Source organism: Lactuca virosa, chromosome 2 (genome assembly GCF_052849685.1).
Source record: "Lactuca virosa cultivar CGN04683 chromosome 2, Lactuca_virosa_CGN04683_v6, whole genome shotgun sequence".
In the NCBI taxonomy this organism is placed as follows: domain Eukaryota; kingdom Viridiplantae; phylum Streptophyta; class Magnoliopsida; order Asterales; family Asteraceae; genus Lactuca; species Lactuca virosa.
Window position 1 is genome coordinate 312917006 of NC_136427.1, and position 16387 is coordinate 312933392.

Sequence of the window (16387 nt, forward strand, 5' to 3'; positions counted from 1 at the left end):
AGTCGCTACCCGCATTTGTTTGTTGATGTGTGATTTCGGGTACGGAATCATCCTAAGGGGAGAGAATTGTAACGCCCGTGTTTCTAGGCCAGGCATTAATATTGCCATAATAGTCTAGGTTAACCTTTGTAACTCATTTTGAAGAAATGAAAAGGAATTATGTGAATATTATGTGAATTATGTGTTTTATGCTTAATTACTAGAATTTAATTAATTAAGAGTAAAAATGAGCGTCGAAAATAAATATTAGATAAAACCTATATCTATTATGAAAGTTGTATTGGTCGTGACAAGGATTCCGGATATATAAATAATACCTAAATAGGAGTTACAACGAAGAAGTTATGACCTGTCGAAGTTTCGCGACAAAACCGGCACGGTGCCGAATGACGTAAAAAGTGAGTTTTTGATAAACTACTTTTTAGCCTTGGTGATCTAAACGAAAGTCGTAGTGTTCGTTAAACCGAGAGTATGTATAAAAAGAACGCCCAAATCTGACTTCGTATGAGGAAGTTATGATTTTTCTAAGTTTCAGCTTAGCAGTAGACAGCTAAAAACTCGAATTTTAGATCGAGTGATTTTTAGCCGACACGACCTAAACGAGATGTTCATCAGTCGTACTCTAAAAACCCATTGACTATTCTAGATGACAACCATGGACTATTCTAGATGATCTGTGGAACACTAGCAGGCTCGCAACCTGTAAGTGTGTGAACTATATGTTCATCAGTCGTACTCTAAAAACCCATTGACATGTATTGCAGGGGAGATTCCTGTGAATAATATTGTCGATAAATAAGAGCTATGGACTTAGCACATGTTGTATAAACCTTGGCAGCTATGGACTTAGTGCATGTTGTATAAACCCTGGCGACGATGTGACTTCGTGCCTATTCCTTAGGATGAATCCTTAGGAATGAGTGATAGTTGATTCTTAGGGTAAATCCTTAAGAAATAAATAAGATAATGGGGTTGGGTAATTTGGTTGATTGTTTGATGTTTAAGCATAATAAATTTATTTATTGTGGGTTGAAAACCCTATATGCTCACCAGGCTCCCAAGCCTGACCCACTCAGTTTGTTTGTATCACAGGTATCAATACGAAGTTACTTTACACTGAGAGATTAAAAGAGATGTAGATCACTAGTGTAAGTGAATGTAAGTTCTGTTTATGCTTATGTTTCTGTATTGACGATGACATCCCAATGGTTTAAATGAATAAAATACATTTCTTCGGAAATGATTTGATAATATAATTATCATATTTTTATGGGAACAAATTCCGCAACATCTTTTAAAAGGATTGCTCTGATTTTATTTTAAAAGCATAAATTAAATCGGTCTTTTCTGGAAGAGAAATTAGGGGATGTCACAGTGGCCCTATAAGATTTTCGTCCAAGGCCTTCCAAAAAGGAGTCCATGGGCTTAATGTCTAAAAACCCTAGATTTGGGACTAAGCCACCTCATGTATAAAAGGTATGTAACCCCTTAGATTGTTGGCTTAATGTCTAAAAACCCTAGTGGAGCCTATTTTTCTAAGTATCCCTACCTTTCTCCTCTCATCCTCTTTTTAATGGTGTTTGTAAGCCATTACACGTGCAACATTTGAGGCACTAAGCTTTCAAGAGTCAAGGATCTACAAGGTTTCTTGTTATTACTACATAACAAGTGAGGTAAACTTCTAAACCCTAATTACATGTAGATTTCGATTTATATATGCTAGATCTAGGGTTTTGCTTTGGTATTCAATTTGCATGTTCAACTAGTGAAAAACTTAGATCCAAAGAAATTAGGGTTGCATGAACACATTACGAAATCTAACTTTTACGGGAGACATTACGAACCGCAAACATTCGGATACCCCTGTCTCACCATTGTCACCCCTTCCTGAGACCTCGGACCAGTTTCAATCTTTGATTCCTGAGTTTCAACCCATAGTTGTCAAATGTCTTGATTCCACGCCTCTTCCGCCTCTGATACACCTGGACCTGAATCAGACCTCATAATCATTCCCTAGCATCACCCATACTGGAGTTCAAGCTTCAAACTTCAGTCCTCCAAACAATTATGTTGTTGAGGAATTAATTCCAGAGACAACTGGACCTGACTCTAATATATCAGATTTCGCTTGGGCATCTTTAGATAGTGACGTTGATGAAAAAATTTTAGGTGATGCTTCATCTGACTCATGTGTTTCTAAATCTCAAGTGATTTCAAAAACAAACCTAGTGCCAATCAAGCCTAAGTTTGACAACCCATCAGCTGGACAAACTTCCAAGTCATCATCTAACTCTCGGAAGAAACCTTTGTTAAATAAGAAAGATGTTTTTGACCCTAACATCGAAGCCAAAAATGCTCTCAAAAAGGAAATTAGGTCAAGGCATGATTCCAGCTTCATTGAGAGTTCCAAAAATAAAGTATCCCGGACTATTAGCCCAATCACTAGGAACCACAATACCTTTGTGCATGTCAATATTCTGAAGAGGCCATCCATTCATCCTAGTCCAATCACTCAAAACAAGGTTGTCAGTCCTAATCCGAAAAACACTACTATTGAGACTCACTCCACCAAAACTAACTCACCTCGGATAGTTTCTTCTGTGTTTATTGCTAAATTTGATGGTATGATTTTCAAACCACAACAGCTTTCAAAACCAAATGTGTCATCAAAAGTAGCAAACAAAGAACGAGTTGTTAAGAATACTGTTACTCAAAAATTTTCGAATGATTCAAAACAAAATTTTGAGTGGAAAGTAAAAATTGTTGAAAAAGAAACTGCAACTTTAGGTGACACTATGATTCCTACAACTCCAAAAACTGTTGGTCTGAGAAAAGTTGTTCCCAAACAACCTTTTGTTGAGTACGATTTCTGGATCAATTAAAAGACCACGGCATTTTGCTTCTTTCTGAAAGTATCTCGGAACAAACCCTCTGAGATGCCAGTTGCTCAAAAGTCACAACCCAAGCCCAAACCCCGTGCCAAAGTCCCAAAATCTAACTCAGAGCCTAAAAACTCCAAAATCCATTGATTTTGCAGGCACTCTGTGCTTCGGAACAAGATACAATATGGTATATTGATAATGCTTGTTCCATGCAGATGACGGGGCATAAAGACTTTCTGCGTGATCTCAAACTCGCTCCCAACGCTAGTTATGTGACGTATGACAACAAATCCAATTCTCGGATCTGAGGTTATGGCATCCTCACCAATGGCAAATTCTTTGTCTCAAATGTAGCATATGTAGTTGACCTGAAGCACAACATGTATAGTGTTTGTTAAGAATATTATGTTGCGTCATTGTATGTTTTTGTTAGTCCATTTATGTAAAGGGACTTGGGCTTGTCCACCCGTACTTTATTAGGGTTATAGTATTTAAGGTGCATGTATGCATCGTGTTTCTTAACTTTGGCAATTATTCTTGTAACCCTAATCACGCCTCTACAGTAGCAATTCTTAATCGAGTTCTTCTGAGGTTGTGGAATATAATCATTCAGCATACTTTGAATCATTGTCTTTGTTCTAACTTGCAATATGTTTTGAATCTAATCGATCTTTCAAGGATTAATATCCTAACAATTGGTATTAGAGTAGGAGACCATGTAATCTATACACATTTCTTCTGTTTATAGATTTATTAGGGTTTCTGTTGATATTGGATCTGGTTCAGCCGTCATCACCGTGTTCTTGACGCTATTCTATGATTCTAATATTACCCTAAAACTGCTTCAATTTACACGTCTGATTCTTAACAGGTTTCAAAAGTTATATCATTATGCAGCACGACGATTCTCACTTTAACTCCATAAATCTTTTGAGCAGCATTGGATCCACCACTAGGATCCCAATTCTCTTCCCCAACGAATATGAAGTTTGGGCGCTTCACTTTGAAGATTACGTTCTTGGCCTAGAAGACAACGGATATCTGATATGGGAGGCCATCACTATTGGACCGTTTGTTCATACTTGAAGCAGAAGAGTTATCAAAAATCAAACTGACTACAACAAACTCCCTCTTGATATTAATGATGTTCCTCAAGATGAGAAGGAAAAACTGATTAGCAATGTTAAGGCAATGAAAATCATTCGATTTTCCTTGCAGGCTGACACTTTTCGTCTGGTTAGTTCATGTGACACAGCCAAAGCCATCTGGGATATGCTTAAAGAACTCTACTCAACAGATGCAGATCTTGAGCACTCAACACAAACACTCTTTCTTTTATAGTTTGGTGCATTTACAAAGAAGCCTGAATAGAGTTTGAGTCAAACTTTCAATCATTACATTCGTCTTTTAAGCAGGATGACGAAACATGGCATTGGATGTGAAGTTATTGAAAAAAAAGGTCACATTCATGAATGTGCTCAGATCGGAGTGGAAGGCGGTGGTGTCTACAGTTAAGGCACATGAGCAGTTCAAGAATTATTATTTGGCAAAGCTCGTTGGAATACTGAAGTCACATGAGAATGAGGTGACAAACGAAGCGAAGGTTGTGTCTGGTATGGGATCTCTGGCACTCGTTGCGAAGGACAAGAAAGTAGCAGAAGATGGTTCAGAATCTAATCTTTCTGAATGTGAGCTTACGAATGAAGACTTTTCATTAATGGTGTCAAACCCACCCGAGGCTATTCACAAAGAAGAAGTTTCCTTCCAACAAAAATCAAAACTGGCAGGGAAGCTACAGCTCTGAGAAGGTGAAAGAGGAAAGTGCGAATGGCTCGCAAAAGGAAGATGAAAAGAAGCTGATAGGTGATTATGGCTATGATTGTAACTACTGTCATGGGACAAATCACTTGGCCAAAGAGTGTATGTTGCGAAGATTGAATGAAAAGAAGGAAGGCGAAGATGATGAAACCTACCATCTGCGAAAGCTTGAGGAGATAAAGAAGAAAAATAAATATGATAATTCTATGCATGCTTTGATTATGCAGAAAAAAGAAGCCGATGATGAATTTGGCAGAGTGGAAGTCTGGTCCACGGACTCAGAAGATGAGGAGGTCCGCAGGCCAACTCATGGGAAAAGCTTCGTTGCGAAAGAGGAAGATTCGCACTCTGGAGGAAGATGTTTTGTGGTGATGAGTGATGTGTCATAGATGCGAGGATATGCCACTGATAGTGGACATGGGAGTGATAGTTGCTTTGCTGCAAAACCAGCTTTTGAACAAATCAGCGAATGTGATCAAATGATCAACAAGGTACACTCTATTCTTGAATCACTCAATATTCATGTGTCACGGTACGAAACTGAACTAAATGAATTAAAATTCACATTTTCAAGTATCAGTAACAGTTTAAAACAAACTCTCTTGAAAAATTCTAACCTAACCGATCAAATCAGCAAGGTTTCGTCAAAGAGTGAGGAGAGACGCATTTGGATAGAGAAGATTAAGTCGGATTTATCCAAGTCTAGGGATGAGTTAATTTATTTGCAACGAGACAATTTAATGCTTTTGAAACAATGTAATATTTTTTGTTTGATTGCAAAAAGGCTTTATCATAATATTACTCAATTGCATCTTGATTGTGAGATTGGTCAAAAACTCCATAAGATGATTTTGCCATTCCTTGAATTAAAGGAAGATGAAATTGATGTTGATTGTTATAAGTGCGAACCAATCATTTCATCAGATGAAACTTCAGAAGCTTATACGATTGGACTGGACAAAATTGAGTATTTTATTAAGTCCAAAGATCACAAAAACATGCAAAAACAGCTTTTGGACGAAAATGACAAAAAGCGAATCAAATCTGAAACTATGCAGAAGTTTGACTCGTTGAGTACAAAGTTGAGTTCAGATAACAAACTTAATGTTGATAACACATATGAATTTGACGATGACAGTGATATGAGCAAAATATATGTAGAGGATAAGGTTGATTGCTCAAAGTTTGTTAAAAACGAACCTTGTGTTGCGAAAGTCCAAATTTCTGAAAATTTTGTTGAATTTGCACGTCTTTCTGAAAAAAATCCAAGTGTTCTAAAAGAAATTGCGACTGTTTTTCCAAAAGTCCAAACTGTCCCTAAACAGGTTTTCAAAATCAATGGGGGTAAATAAGGATCAAACAGTCCAATTAACATCCATAGTTGACAAAGAGAATGAAGATGGAAGTGATGAGCGTTTTTGGTCAACTCCGATCGAAAATGCTGACGAAACAGTTGGTCTCTCAGAAAGGACCTCATGGAGAGTAAAAGGAAGATACGTGACAGAACCTTTAAACAAGGTCAATTCTAGCTACGAGAAAGGAAGTCCCAGTGGAACTCAGAATTTTCCTAGCGACACATCTTATGTGCAAAACGAAACTCCAGCAAGAAAGCCAAGAGCGAAAGCTAACGTTCACAAATCTTCAGAACAGTTCGCAGCGCAGAAACGTCAAAGGAACGCCAAATACAACAAAAATCTTAGGGAAAGAAAACAGTTCTGGCAATCCAGAAATCCCAACTTTGTTCACATTGAGAAACCTCTCAATCAAAATGCAAAAGTAGTACCAAAAGCGAATCCAAAGAGCTTTTCGCAAAATCAGTTTCGCAGTCCACAGAATTCTAAACAAAAGGTTTTTCAAAAACCTATTCTTTCAAAGCCAAAAAGCCCTGTGGAGAACCCAAAACCTCACTACTCACAAACCAAAAACGCTTCGCGTCCACACAAGACATCGAAAGATGTTAAAGGAAAAGGAAAGCAGGTTTCAGATCATCATGCTCCAGTCAAGAAGCCCGAAACTAACACAAAGAAAAGTGAAAAAGAGCTTGTCAAAAGACAAAACAAAAATCAAAATCCATCATCTTCAAAAGATACTAACCTAAAAGATAAAAGGATCAAGGTTTTTAAAATCACAAAGAAAGATAACACCACCTTAATAAAACGAATCTATATGGTTGGTCTTTCAATTACTTTCCCTCTCTCTGTAAAAGGCTCACGTGGACCCAAACAACTTTGGGCTCCTAAATCTGCTTAATTTTTGCAGGTAATTCGTGACGGACAGTTTGACACTGAATGGTATATCGACAATGGTTGTTCGCGTCACATGACAGGTAGGAAGGAGGAATTGTGAGAGTATAGGGAACTGAAGAACGGTGGAAGAGTGAAGTTTGGGAATAATTCTCTTGGATAAATAAAAGGTTATGGGATGATAACAAATGGCGAATTCTCAATTCGTAAAGTTGCTTATGTCGAGGGTCTGCAACACAACCTTATAAGTGTTTCACAGTTGGTCGTTGGTACAAGATTAAAAGTCTCATTTGACGACGAAGATTCTGAGATCATAGAAAAGAAAACCAAAACAATATTTCTAAAGTCTGAACGCAAAGGCGAGATGTATTCGTTGAACTTAAATCTGATACAAGGGAATCCAACCATTTTCCTTCTAACGAAATCTCCTGCAGACGATAGTTGGCTATGACACAGAAGACTTTCGCATCTTAACTTCAAAGATATCAACAAGCATGTCATTGGTGATCATGTGCAAGGGCTTCCTCTCCTAAAGTACGACAAGGATCATCTTTGTGCTGCATGCGAAATGGGAAAGCAAAGCAGGAAAAGCCATCCAACAATAGTAAATATGAAAGTCATTGAGCCATTCTAACTTTTGCACATCGATCTTTGTGGTCCGTCTCAGCGTTATCAATAGCGGCCATGGCGCTCGCTATGGCGCTTGGCGAGGCGAGGCGTTCATGTGTCACTATGGGGTCCATAGCGACTGCATAGTGTCCATAGCAATCTGTGTCTTTTTTTAAATATGGTATAAATAGGCCTGTATTAGGGTTTTTTGTTGACTAAGTCAAAATAGCATCCGATACTCCAAGTCTCCAACGTTCGCTTCTCAGTCGCTTCTCTCGACCTGTCGACCTTCAATCGTGCCTCTTCAGATCGCCAGTTGCTCTGTGATTTCTCTAGTTCAGTCGATACTCCAAGTCTCCAACAACTAACCTGCACCGGTCCTTCTCTCCATCAGCTTCAAAGGTGTGTATTTTTCCATCAGCTTTAAGCCTTCAAGCTTAATCAACTACACCAATAACAGTATATATATATATATATATATATATATATATATATATATATATATATATATATATATATATATATTATCCTCTTAATACGATGTATGGGTGTAGTTAATTGTTTAGTTATGGGTTTAGTATTAGTTTAGTATAGGTATTAGTTTAATGTTGTATATGATACCCTGTTTTGTTAATGAAAGCTGTATTGTTAATGAAAGCTGCAATGCAAGAAGTTTCTTTGAAATATGCATGATGTAATGTTGTGATTGTGTCTCAACTTACCTAGTTATGCATTTATTCACTTGTTTATTAACTGATTAACTGATTAACTTACTCAGTTATGCATCTATTAACTGATTAACTAAATCAGTTATGCATTTATTAACTGATTAACCGATATGTATCTAATTTTCATATACTTGTCATTAATATCACTCAAGTGTGTAACTTTATCTTTGATATTTTTTTGAAATAGATATGGCTAGTAATGATCCGGGAAGGCAATACGGGACAGCAGTTGAAGGAAAGGGTAATCAGTGGGTGATATGTACTTTTTGTAATAAAACAACCAAGGGTGGGATTACAAGACACAAGCATCACCTTGTTGGTGATTCCGCCCAAGTACTAAAATGTCCCAGAGTTCCAATAGAAGTACAAAAAGTTTTTAAAGATGCTTTTGATAAAAAGAAACAAGATAAAGAAGCAACGAACAAAATACCCCACTTTGATGATGATGTTGTAGATATAGATGAAGATGAAGAAGCTACAACTAATAGTGAGTTTTTCCAATCGAAAGGCAAGAGGCCTATTTTCGACGAGTGGCTCAACCACTAAAAGGTCCGTGAAAGGGCCTTTGGATGTAATGTGGCCGCCATGTGATAAAACGGGGAAGAAAAAGGGGTATTTCGTTGGAACCTCCGAACATAAAAAAGTCCACAAAAAGTTTAGGCTTAATGCAGTTCAAAAGATATGTCGTTGGATGTATGATGCGGATATTGCATTCAATGTTGTGAAGTATGATAGTTTTGGGCCCGCACTTGAAGCGGTTGCTCTACATGGTTGCGGTATGAAACCTCCTAGCTAGCATGAGGTACGTGTTCCCATGTTGAAGCTAGAGATGGAGCACAAAAAAACACTTTTGACATTACATGAGACGGAGAAGAAGTCATTCGGATGTTCTTTGATGGTTGATGGTTGGAGGGACCGAAAAGGAAGATCACTTATTAACTTCCTAGTAAATACTCCACATGGAAATATGTTTATAGAATCAGTAGATGCTTCTGCTTGTTCTCATATAGGTATTTTTTGCAGTTTTTTTTTCCTTTTTTTATGCAATTTTTTTTCCTTTTTTATACAGTTTTTTTTTTCTTTTTTTCTGCTTTATATATTGTTTTTTTGCTGTTTTTAATACAGTTTTTTATTTAATGCTGTCTTTTTCCTGTTTTTAATGTTTTTTTTTCCTGTTTTTTGCTGTTTCTAATAGGTGAATATTTGTTCAAATTGTTTGACCACTTCATAAAGGATAGTGCTAGCTTAGCCGGTCGATTTGTAGAAGAAAAATATCCACATATTTATTGGACTCCGTGTGCGGCGCATTGCATCGATTTGATGCTTGAGGACATATTTAAATTGCCTCATCTAAAAAAGACACTTGATAGAGCAATTGCGGTCAATAGTTACATCTACAATCGTACCTTGCTCTTGAATATGATGAGAGATTTCACGGGCCAAAGAGATATGGTTAGACCCGCAAATACCCGGTTTGCAACCGCCTTCATAACTTTGAATTGCTTTAGAAACCATAAGAAAAATTTGAAGAAGATGTTCGCATCTGAAGCATGGAACAAAAGCAAGTTCCCGGGCGAGGCGGGAGGAGGAGGAAGTCAAACGGTCAAAACTATATTTTCTCCTAATTTTTGGACCAATATAGATATTGCGGTCAAAGTTGGTGAGCCTTTATTAACGGTGCTTCGATTGGTAGATAGTGAAAAAAGCCTCCTATGGGGTACATCTATGAAGCCATGGCTAGAGCAAGGGAAAGAATTGCCTCGTCTTTCAACAACAAAGAAGACAAGTGTAAACAAAATTTTGAAATAATCGATAAGAGATGGAATTGTCAAGTACACCAAGATTTGCACGCGGCTGGAAACTATTTGAATCCGGGATTATATTACAACAACCCGAGCGTGGAAGATGATAGTGAGGTGATTACGGGATTGATGGCATGCATACATAAGTTGTCATTGTCGAAAGAGGATGAGTTGAAGATTCACACCGAGTTACCTATATATAGAGGTGCACAAGGGATTTTTGGGATTCCGATGGCTAAAAGAATGAGATCAATGCTTTCACCGGCGGAGTGGTGGATGCAAGATGGATCGTCCGCACCTACACTTAAGAAGTTTGCTATTAAGGTGTTAAGTCTTACATGTAGCTCATCGGGGTGTGAACGTAATTGGAGAGTATTTGAACAAGTAAGTAGCTCATTATGTTTAAAATAATTAGATATATACAAATATGTTATAATAAACAATATTTACTAATGTTTATTTTTTATTTTTATAGCTCCATTCCAAAAAAGAAACCGACTTGAATGACAAAAACTAAATGATTTAGTTTACATAAAATACAATCGGGCTTTAAGAAGGAGGTATGATATGCGAGATACGATTGACCCGATCATTTTGGATGACTTGAATGTTCAAGATCTGAATGATTGGTTGGAGGGGGAAGAAGATGCTCTTGTATTTGAGGGTGATAACTTGACATGGGATGTAGTTACGGAGGCTATGGGGGTGGATGAGGATCCTTATGCTACAAGAAGAACGAGTAGGAGGAAAGAGGGTGCCGAGTCGAGCTCGCGATCTAGAGGACCACAATTGATAGACGAAGATGAAGAGGAAAATGATGTTGGGGCTTATAAAGAGGTTGTAGAAGAAGAAGTGAATGATGAGCCCATATATGAGGAGTTGGACGATTTGTGAATCGTATTTTAAAGTCTAAGATTAATACTTGTTCTTTTTTTTGTAATATGCATGTTTTAGAACTTAGTTGAACTAATAGTCTTTGGGGTTTTTAGCTTATTTATTAGTTATAATTGCTTATTAGGTGAAGGTAAAAGTAATATTAATTTTTAATAGGTATTTTATAAAAATGAAATAGTCGTCGCTATTTCATCGCTATCGCTATATAGCATGGCGATAGGTTGTCGCTATCGCCATCGATAACACTAGTCCGTCTGCGATCGAAAGTATTGGTGGTAATAAGTATATTCTCGTTATTGTAGATGATTTTTCTCGTTTCACTTGGGTTTATTTTCTTAAACAGAAATCTGAAGCCACTCCCAAACTCAAAGACTTCGTAAAGCAGATTGAATTACAACTGCGAAAGCTGGTTCGCAATATTCGCAGCGACAATGGATTGAAATTCAAAAACTAGGAGTTTGAAGAATTTCTGACTGCGAAAGGAGTTTCGCATAACTTTTCGGCTCCGCACACTCCACAACAGAACGGTGTCGTTGAAAGGCGAAACTGATCATTGTGTGAGGCTGCATGAACCATGCTCTCATTTGCGAATCTGCCACTGTATTTATGGGCTGATGCGATTGGGACAACGTGTTTCACCCAAAACCGTACAATTCTCAATAAACGATTTTCTGTCACTCCCTATGAATTCATAAATAAACGAAAACCTAACATAAAGTTTTTACATGTTTTTGGTTCCAGGTGCTTCATCTTTAATTCTAAAGAACAGAGGAACAAATTCGATGTGAAAGCTGACGAAGGTATCTTCGTGGGATATTCGTTGACCTCTAAAGCATATAGGGTTCTTAACAAACGATCAAAACAAATAAAAGAAACCTATTATGTGACATTCAACTACAACTACTTAAAGAGGACTCAAGCGAATGACAGTCAATCAAAAGAGATCTTTTCTAAACCAAGCCCATCTACGATTCCACTAGCCAATATCTACGAAGAATTCATGCTTCTATTCGATGAGCCAGAGAAGGCTATCTATTCCGAATCCAAAGCGGCTGATAACAAGGTCGATGAATTGAAGAAGATAATTGACGACGCAGCGAATGCTATGAACAAAGAGCAACCAAGTGTGAATGCCCCAAATGGAACGAACTCTACATTTCAGGGGGAGAATTTTGAATCAACCTCCAGTGCAACCTTTCAGGGGGAGCACTCAACTCTGCAACATACCCAAGAATGTCCACTTCAGGGGGAGAATCTGACAACTGAAGAAGAAACATTCACATCATTCGAGGGGGAGAAAGATAATACGAATAATGATTCGGATGTACAACTTGATGATTCATATATACAGTCAGAATTTGAGGACGTAAATGTTGAATTGGATCCATTGTGTGATCCTAATTATCCTCCTCTGACTAAATGGACCAAAGATCATCCAAAAATGCAGGTTATAGGTGAATCGTCTTCAGGAGTTCTAACAAGAGCACAACAAAAGGCGAAACGAACTGCTTTACTCTCCAAAGTAGAATGTTGCATGTTCAATTCGTTCATCTCCAAAGTCGAACCCAAAAATGTTCAGATTGATCTGGATCATTCGGATTGGGTCCAAGCAATGCAGGATGAGTTCAATGAATTTGAACGAATCAAAGTCTGGAGACTGATTCCTACTCCAAAGGATGCATCTGTTGTTGGGTTAAAGTGGGTGTTTCGCAATAAGCTTGATAAAGAAGGAAACGTAATACGAAACAAAGCGCGACTGGTTGTAAAGGGGTATTGTCAAGAAGAAGGAATTGATTACGAAGAGACTTTCGCACCTGTTGCTAGGCTAGAATCAGTTCGCATTTTCTGGCTTACGCAACACATAAGAATTTTGAGGTTTATCAAATGGACGTCAAATGTGACTTTTTGAATGGGGAGCAAGAGGAGACTGTTTATGTGGAGCAACCACCAGTGTTTATAAATGAGAAGTATCCCAACCATTGCTATAATCTGGACAAAGCAGTCTATGGTCTGAAACAAGCTCCAAGAGCATGGTACGAAACTTTAACTCGTTTCTTGAAAATGTCTAAATTTAAACAAGGTTCGGTTGACCCAACCTTCTTTCGCAAGAAAAAGGGTGACAACTTAATGATTGTCCAAATATACGTTGATTACATTATCTTCGGCTCAACTAATCCCAGCTTAAACAGCTGAATTCTGAAAGCTAATGGAAACGAAATTTGAGATGAGCTCAATGGGTCCAATTAACTTGTTCCTTGGATTAAATATAAGACAGAGCCAGGAAGGTATATTTATCAATCAGTAGGCATACACGAAGACCCTGCTCGCTAAGTTTGGAATAGTGGGAGACTCAAAAACGAAGGTTCCAATGGTATTCGGAACGAAACTAACACCATCTCTGAAAAAACCAGCTGCCGATATGACACTTTATCGTCAGATGATAGGTTCATTGATGTATTTAACAGCTAGTCGGCCAGACATTATATTTTCCGTTTGTTATTGTGCCAGGTTCCAAGCGAATCCTCACGAACCTCACATGGTGGCCGTCAAAAATATTTTCAGGTACCTAAAACGAACCTCATCGCTGGGCATATGGTATCCATCAAACTCAGTTTTCTTCGTACAAGCGTTTTCGGATGCTGATCTTGGAGGATGTGGTCTGGATAGAAAAAGTACAACGGGAGGATGCCAATTCTTGGATGGCAAACTCGTAAGTTGGCAGTCAAAAAAGCAAACTTGTGTATCCCTGTCAACTGCTGAAGCAGAGTATATAGTTGCAACCTCGTGCACTTCACAAGTCATTTGGATTCAAAGCCAACTTCATGACTATGGTCTGAATATGAAACGAATCCCCTTATACTGTGACTCCGAAAGTGTCATTCGCATCTGTCACAATCCAGTACAACACTCAAAAACGAAACACATCGCATTGTGGTATCACTTTATCAGGATCATGTGAATGATGGTAATGTTGAAATACACTTCGTTAGATCTGCTGATCAGTTAGCTGACATATCCACGAAAGCCTTACCTGAACCTACCTTCAATCGAATACTTCAAGGCTTGGGAATGATAGAAGCAGAATCTGTTGCAAAACCACTTTCGCTTTCATAATGTTACTTTCATTTTTAGTTGTACTTTCGCTCTCTCGGTTTAAAGCAAGTCATGCGAATTGGTGCGAACGCTCACAATAATTCGCAGTCATCTTTTGTCATGCGAATTGGTGCAAACACTCGCAGTAATTCGCATCCCCTGTTTTTCCTACATCTTCCTGCGAATGCTCTACATTTCTCATGGTCAACTGTTCGCTCGTGGCTTAGAGATTTTTATATCCTTTTGTATATTATGTATATTTTTATTTTTATTTTCTCTCTATTTTTTTATTTTTTATTTTATTTTATCATTTTTTTAAGAAAATCAAAATACAAAAACATTTTCTTTACTTTTAATTTTCTACTCTCTGTCATTTTACTTATTTAAATATTTTCAAAATACAAAAACCTTTTATTTTTATTTTTTTCTTCTTGTTTAGAAAAACTCAAAATTCAAAATATTTTTGTTCAAGATTTTTTTTGGTGCAGATTTGAAGGCAAACTCTTTACCTTTAAACCCGAATGATGAGGCAAGTATCTATTTCTTTATCTAAGTACTAGCTAAGTGTCCCTAGAAGCATGTTGTTGCATGTTGTCTAAAGCCTTAACGACTCTATGTTGAAGCCTTAATGAATCAATAATACCAATCGTTTCTTCCCAATTAGGCTACGAATTCACATAAGTCATGAGCTACCTTACTCTTCTCACAATGAGTAAAGAGTTGTCTACTTGGTCACTTTCGCATAACAGAGGTACATTCGTTTCTTTGGAACCACCTCCTACTTTTCTCCATCACTTTCGCTTTCATGACTGTAACCCTTGAGACTCTCCGAAATTACCACTGAGGTTTATGGATACACAACATCTGTGTTAATGATCTTAGTTTTTACACCACAAACTGAGTAAAACCCAAAATTCAACACACTTTTATGGATTGACGGTGAACAATTACATGTTCTAGATATTTCACTATGGAATTAACGAAACTCCACTTTCGTGGTTTGTACCAAGAAATCTCTTTTTCTTTTGCGAGATCTTAATGAAATGTTCTAGACCTAGGACATTTCTACCCAATAGATCCAGTTTTTATTTGTTTGAGATTTCTATCATTATCCAAGTCACTAACCCACTTTCAAAGCTACTCGTTCAACTGACTACACTGGTCACACGAGTACTTCATCCGAATGTTCGTACTTATATCAAGTTTCGGAATTTGGTTGAAGAAATAGCCACCCTAAAAGCCTAAAGAAAAGATGTCTTTCACTGTTTCTCAATAAACAAGTGATCATAATTTAACGGGGAGCCACACAAACACTTCTTAGTCTCTCTTGACTTTGAAGGAAGAGATCTTTGCCCGGGATCCACAGTTTTGTGTCTTAAAATAGACATCACTGAAATCCCACACATTTACTTTGATTTATTTCTTTATCTTTGGCACACTCTAGCACGAAGATCCTTGTGATTTTCCAAGAGTCTGGTTCGTGGTACTTACTCTATTTTCAGTTTCACAGTTCAACTAAGTTTGCCTAAAAGCGAAAGTTTGTTTTCGGTGCGAAAGGTGATATACGCTCAAAAGCAAAAGGGGAGAAACTAAAGCGACACTTTTGTGGATAAGAATTCAAATGGGCGCATGAAAATTTGAACCGATGCTTCTTTTCCGCCACCTGACACGCGTTTCTCATGTCACAGCTATCAAATCACTCTTTTGTAGGAGACCTTTCAGTAATCGATACAATCTCTCTCAGGATTTCTCTCACCAAACAAACAGTATAAAGGGTTTTTGATGCTACCTCTCTCCTTACCACTTAAAAATACTCTCAAAAATTATTGGCGATCAAAATACTCTCAACTGTTCATCATCTTCATCCTCAAGAACTTATCAATGGCGGGATCTTGTGAAACTCCTTCAGTTTAGGAACACACCGGGCAGTCATTCCTTCTCACCATCAAGCAAAATCAAAACCTAATTCTCGATCTCGATCCTCTCAAGTACGACAGCTACATGTTGCCAATCGTTGAATGCTTGAAGTACTCCCCACTGGTCAAAGCATTAACCACATCAAAAATCGTTCTTGTGTCTCTTCTGTCGAAAGCCTACTCCACTGCTTGTTACATCAAGCAAGAACAGTGGATCACATTTGAAGTCCACAATCACAAAACTTCAATTAGCAAGTCCCGGTTTTGCTCGTTGCTAGGGCTTGCTCAGACCGCTGATATGGTAGATCCTGACTTCATCTCCATCGCTGCCATCATGGAGATGTTCTACCAAATGGGGTACAAAGAAACCCTAACCACAATTTCAAAATTCAAGAAGCCAAA

The 16387-nt window shown here is 37.8% G+C and overlaps 1 protein-coding gene across 1 annotated transcript; it reads left to right on the forward strand.

Annotated features, from left to right (window-relative positions):
- Positions 1 to 11976: 11976 nt before the first annotated feature.
- On the forward strand, positions 11977 to 12885 carry LOC145158794 (uncharacterized). The gene has a single exon (XM_079077638.1). The coding sequence runs from the start codon at positions 11977 to 11979 to the stop codon at positions 12883 to 12885; it is 909 nt and encodes a 302-aa protein (XP_078933764.1).
- The last annotated feature ends 3502 nt before the right edge of the window (positions 12886 to 16387 follow it).

Bases quoted from the DNA above. Each gene is read 5' to 3' on its own strand.
- LOC145158794 (XM_079077638.1), top strand. From the start codon at position 11,977: ATGCTTCTATTCGATGAGCCAGAGAAGGCTATCTATTCCGAATCCAAA.